Source organism: Setaria italica, chromosome VII (genome assembly GCF_000263155.2).
Source record: "Setaria italica strain Yugu1 chromosome VII, Setaria_italica_v2.0, whole genome shotgun sequence".
Classification (NCBI taxonomy): Eukaryota; Viridiplantae; Streptophyta; class Magnoliopsida; order Poales; family Poaceae; genus Setaria; species Setaria italica.
In genome coordinates this window covers 33,777,221-33,781,152 of record NC_028456.1, presented here as the reverse complement: position 1 = coordinate 33,781,152, position 3,932 = coordinate 33,777,221, and the positions used below count along the sequence as shown (strand labels likewise).

General features: G+C 53.6%; 1 protein-coding gene across 1 annotated transcript; it reads right to left on the bottom strand.

Moving 5' to 3' along the window:
• Window positions 1-1,518: 1,518 nt before the first annotated feature.
• On the bottom strand, window positions 1,519-3,611 carry LOC101755091 (large proline-rich protein BAG6). The gene is made up of 4 exons (XM_004978271.3): window positions 3,321-3,611; window positions 3,105-3,215; window positions 2,562-2,724; window positions 1,519-1,800 (listed from the first exon to the last, which is right to left on the bottom strand). Exons 1-4 carry the CDS (start codon window positions 3,576-3,578, stop codon window positions 1,598-1,600), a joined length of 735 nt encoding a protein of 244 aa, XP_004978328.1. The 5' UTR covers window positions 3,579-3,611; the 3' UTR covers window positions 1,519-1,597.
• Window positions 3,612-3,932: the final 321 nt, after the last annotated feature.

The following is a 3,932-nucleotide window of genomic DNA, read 5'->3' as shown; positions in this document are numbered from 1 at the left end:
ACACAACACAACACGACACCGTCGTCATCTCTCCTCTCCTCTCCCTGAGACGCAGCCTTCCCGGACTATGTCGCAGCGCAGAGGATCCCACGGATCAATGCCCCGCCCCTCGCTCGCTGCACGGTTGCTGTGTGGTGTCTGTCCGTCTTGTCTTGTCCCAGGCCAGAGGGCCCAGAAACAGCCTAAAAAGAAATCGGCTGCCATACCAGGCGTCGCATCATTCCCGTGCCGTGCTTTTGACCGCCTCGGTTCGGTCGGTTCGTTTCGTCTCGCGCCCGTCCGGCAGCCAGCTGAAGGAGAAGAACCCTAGCTAGCCTCGTTTGTCTGGAGGCAGGTGTGTCGTGTGGGTGTGGTGGGGCAGCAGCAGTAGCGCACCGGCCTGCAGAGCAGCAGCAGCTTTGCATTGCAGCGAGGGGAGGGGCGCAATCAATGCTGCCCGCCACAGTTCCCCTTCCATGCAACACTCGCTGCCATGTCTTCTCCTCAGGCCTGCACTGCATTTGCATTGCCATACCTGCCTGGGAGCACCGTGCCTGTCTTCAGCTCCGCCCGCACACGGTAAAAAACAGGCGATTTGTACCACTGCGATGTGCTGCTGCGGTAAAAATCCTGTCACGTCAGATGTCACTGCTACCGCGCGGTAAATGTACTTTTAGGCCTTGTTTAGTTAGGGAATTTGGGAGGTGCCAAATTACTGTTACAGCACTGTAGCACACTGTAGTGTTTCGTTTGTATTTGTGAATTATTGTCCAAATATTGACTAATTAGGCTCAAAAGATTCGTCTCGCAAAGTACAACAAAACTGTGCAATTAGTTTTTAATTTCATCTACATTTAGTACTCCATGCATGTACCGCAAGTTTGATGTGATGGGGAATCTTCTTTTTGCATAGTGTCAAAGTTGGGAGTTGGGAGTAACTAAACATGGCCTTACTTCTTCTTGCACTGTACCCTGTCAAACATCACGTTTGCAGCACCATTAACGGTGGCAGCTGCATCACCTGATGATTTCTCATAAACAACCATTGCTGATTTACAGGTATACTTATTATTTTTTAATTTTATTTCTCGGATAGTACTATACTCCCTCGAACCTAAATTACGCTTTTCTAAGTTTATAGCAACCCAAATTGCTATTCGTTCTATTCGTTTTAATTTTTTTAAGTTCATAAAATTTTTCTAAGTTCATAAAATTTACTATGCATCTATATATACATCATATCTACAGAAAAATTATGTGCTTAAAAAATCAAAACGAAAACGAATTGTAATTTAGCGACTATTTATACCTCTACTAGCACTCAGCGACAACAGACGCCACGGATTGCCGTAGCTTTTTGCTACTATTGTAGGTAACATACGACCAGAGAAGCACTAGTATAAGACTACAACACTAGCCATTTTGCCATCATGCTGGCACTCTCCTCTCCTGTTGTGTTGTTATCTCCCAGCTACAACTACATTGGTTATCCATTCACCATCTTATTTTATTTTGTTATTATGATTATTTTTCATTCTTGGTTCCTGCCACTACAACAACATCTACTGCTAGGAATGCTTGTTCGCCACCATCCATGCAGCCACGGCACGCGCCTCCATCAGCGGTAGCTCCAATCCTGGGGCAGCGCCAGCTCTGGGCGCGGTGGGCAGGCCTGCAGCGCCGCGCCAGTCGCCTTCTCCTCCTGTGGTGTCTTCGGCAGCGGCAGCGGCTTCTGGGGAGTCGTCTCGTTCTGCTGCCATTCCTGCTTCCACCCCGTTGCCGGCCTGCCAGTCCCAGGCCACGCCCTTGTCGCTATCCCGCCTGCAAAGAAAACGTTTGAGCATCTATTAGACATACAAATGACAGGTTCATAATTGTAGTAGTACTTGGTAGTAGTATATCTCCAAGCGCTACTGCTAGCTGACATTTTGATGGCAACATCAGTTACAGAGTTGGCACCAGCCATGCAAAGCAGCTTTCCTTTCCCAATTACTTCCTGCTAATCCCTCCCTCCCAATGCCATTGCTATAGCCACAGCGACGTCATCTAGCATGGCATCCAATGGAACAGTCTGCAGCTTTGTTGCATGGCATGCATCGCATCTCACTGGCAGGCATGGCATCACAAGTCAGAAAGTACAGGGCCCACGCTATCATCAGGTGCTAATCAACTCCGGCTTGGCTGCCTGGCTCTAGCTGCAACCAACAAACCAAATCCAAAAGCACCATCACCGCCCCTGCTGCAGTGCATGTAGTACGTGCAACTGCTTGGTACACGAAAACCGGGGTGCATGTCTGGTTGTTGCTGCCATTAACGCCTCGCACTGCTCAAGGAATATGCACGCAAAATCTCGGGAACCATAAGCACTCGTTTGCAATTGACTCGGAGCTATCGTTCATTGATGAGCCAGGATATGATCATGCATTTGTGATACCAATGAATGCAGTTTGTTCAGATTTATTTCCTTTTTTTTCAATTTTGATCGCGGATTAGATTAGATTAGACAGCGCTAGAACCGAAACATGGGCGGCGCAAGAACTGAAGCACACGGCGCAAGACGGGAATGCGGCGGCGCGCGTTACCTTTGGCCGAGGTCGGGAGGAGAGTGCACGCGGTGCGCGGGATGAACACGCCCGTACCGCCGCGAAGGTTCGCCGGCGGCGGGACGGGGCAGGGCGGCGCCGGGGGGAACGCCGAGTAGTAGTAGTCCAGCACGCCGCCCAGGTTCATCAGGTTGCTCGCGCCCTGCAACAACGAATCAGCAACAAAGATATTATTTCTTCTCCTTCCCAACGGAATTAGACAAGAGAAGAAATGCGAAACAGGCTTCAACTCCCAACATGGCTAGTTCATGATTAACCAATAACACGGATCATTACTTTCCAAAGGGAAAACTGGCTTCGCTTTATTGCCAGAGATAGTTACTCCAAGCTGTCGATTGCACACAACACGGAACAGCAACAACGGTGGCCGCGGCGGCCGGAATCGCTGGTTCCGCAACCGAAAAAAGGAAACACAAAACGAAAGGAAACAGCGAGGGTTTTTGCAAGGAGATCGGTCCAGGAAAGAAAACCAAGAAGGAAGAAAGGGAAAAAGGGGCGGCGGCAGGAGAGCCCGTTTCTCACCTGCCAGTGGGCCGACGGGTACGGCACGAACGGCCACGACACCGCCGCGCCGCCGCCGGCGGCATTGGTCCCGCCGCAGGTCACCGCGACGCTCCCTTCCAGCCCGCAGACCTGCAACCAAACGCGCCGTCTTTGTCAAGGCCAGCGCACCAAGGAAACACCAGGGACCGGCCGGAGACCGCGAGCTCCCGAGCAAGAAGCACCACGAACACTCACCTGCGCGCCGTGGCGAGGGGCGGCAACGGACGGCGCCGGGGTCGGCGGCGGCGGCGGAGGGGCAAGCGGGCATACCTTGCTCCCGCCGCCGAGGATGCCGGCGAGTTGCGCCGCGAGCTCCTCGACACCGACGGCGTCGGCCTCGGTCGGGGCGTCAGAGGCGGCCTCGGTGTCGACGATCCCAATGTCAGCGAAGATCTCCCGGGGCAGCCAGCGGCGGTGGAGGTCGTCGGCCTCGGGCGGGAAGCAGTCCGCCATGGGAGAGGGCGCGCACGCGACGAGCCGACGAGGGCAAGGGAGGGAGCAGGGAGGCGGGTGAACCGGGGCCCCCGGGGGGGTTCTTGTAGTAGTGGGGAAGATGGAGGCGGCCGGTGTGGGGACGGGTTGCTGCGGGCGGGCGGAGGCGGTGTCGTCGGGCGTCGTGGTTTCGTGCAGGGGTAGCACGGGGATTTCACAATGTGAACCGGAAATGGGGATTGCTTTTGTTTTCGCTCCCTTTTTTTCCCCTCCTTTTTTCCCTGAAGAGAGGGGTTTTCTCCGGAGCCTCCTCTGCCGCGCTTTGCTCTTCCGGTTCCTGGCTCAAGGTTGCCTCTTTATACTCTCGCTGTGTTT

What these genes read in the sequence shown, in the direction of transcription:
- LOC101755091 (XM_004978271.3), bottom strand. Translation starts at nt 3,578, where the DNA reads ATGGCGGACTGCTTCCCGCCCGAGGCCGACGACCTCCACCGCCGCTGG. An exon ending in CCCCTCGCCACGGCGCGCAG is followed by an intron (nt 3,216 to 3,320) that starts GTGAGTGTTCGT and finishes GTTTGGTTGCAG; the next exon opens with GTCTGCGGGCTGGAAGGGAG. An exon ending in CCTCCCGACCTCGGCCAAAG is followed by an intron (nt 1,801 to 2,561) that starts GTAACGCGCGCC and finishes TTTTCTTTGCAG; the next exon opens with GCGGGATAGCGACAAGGGCG.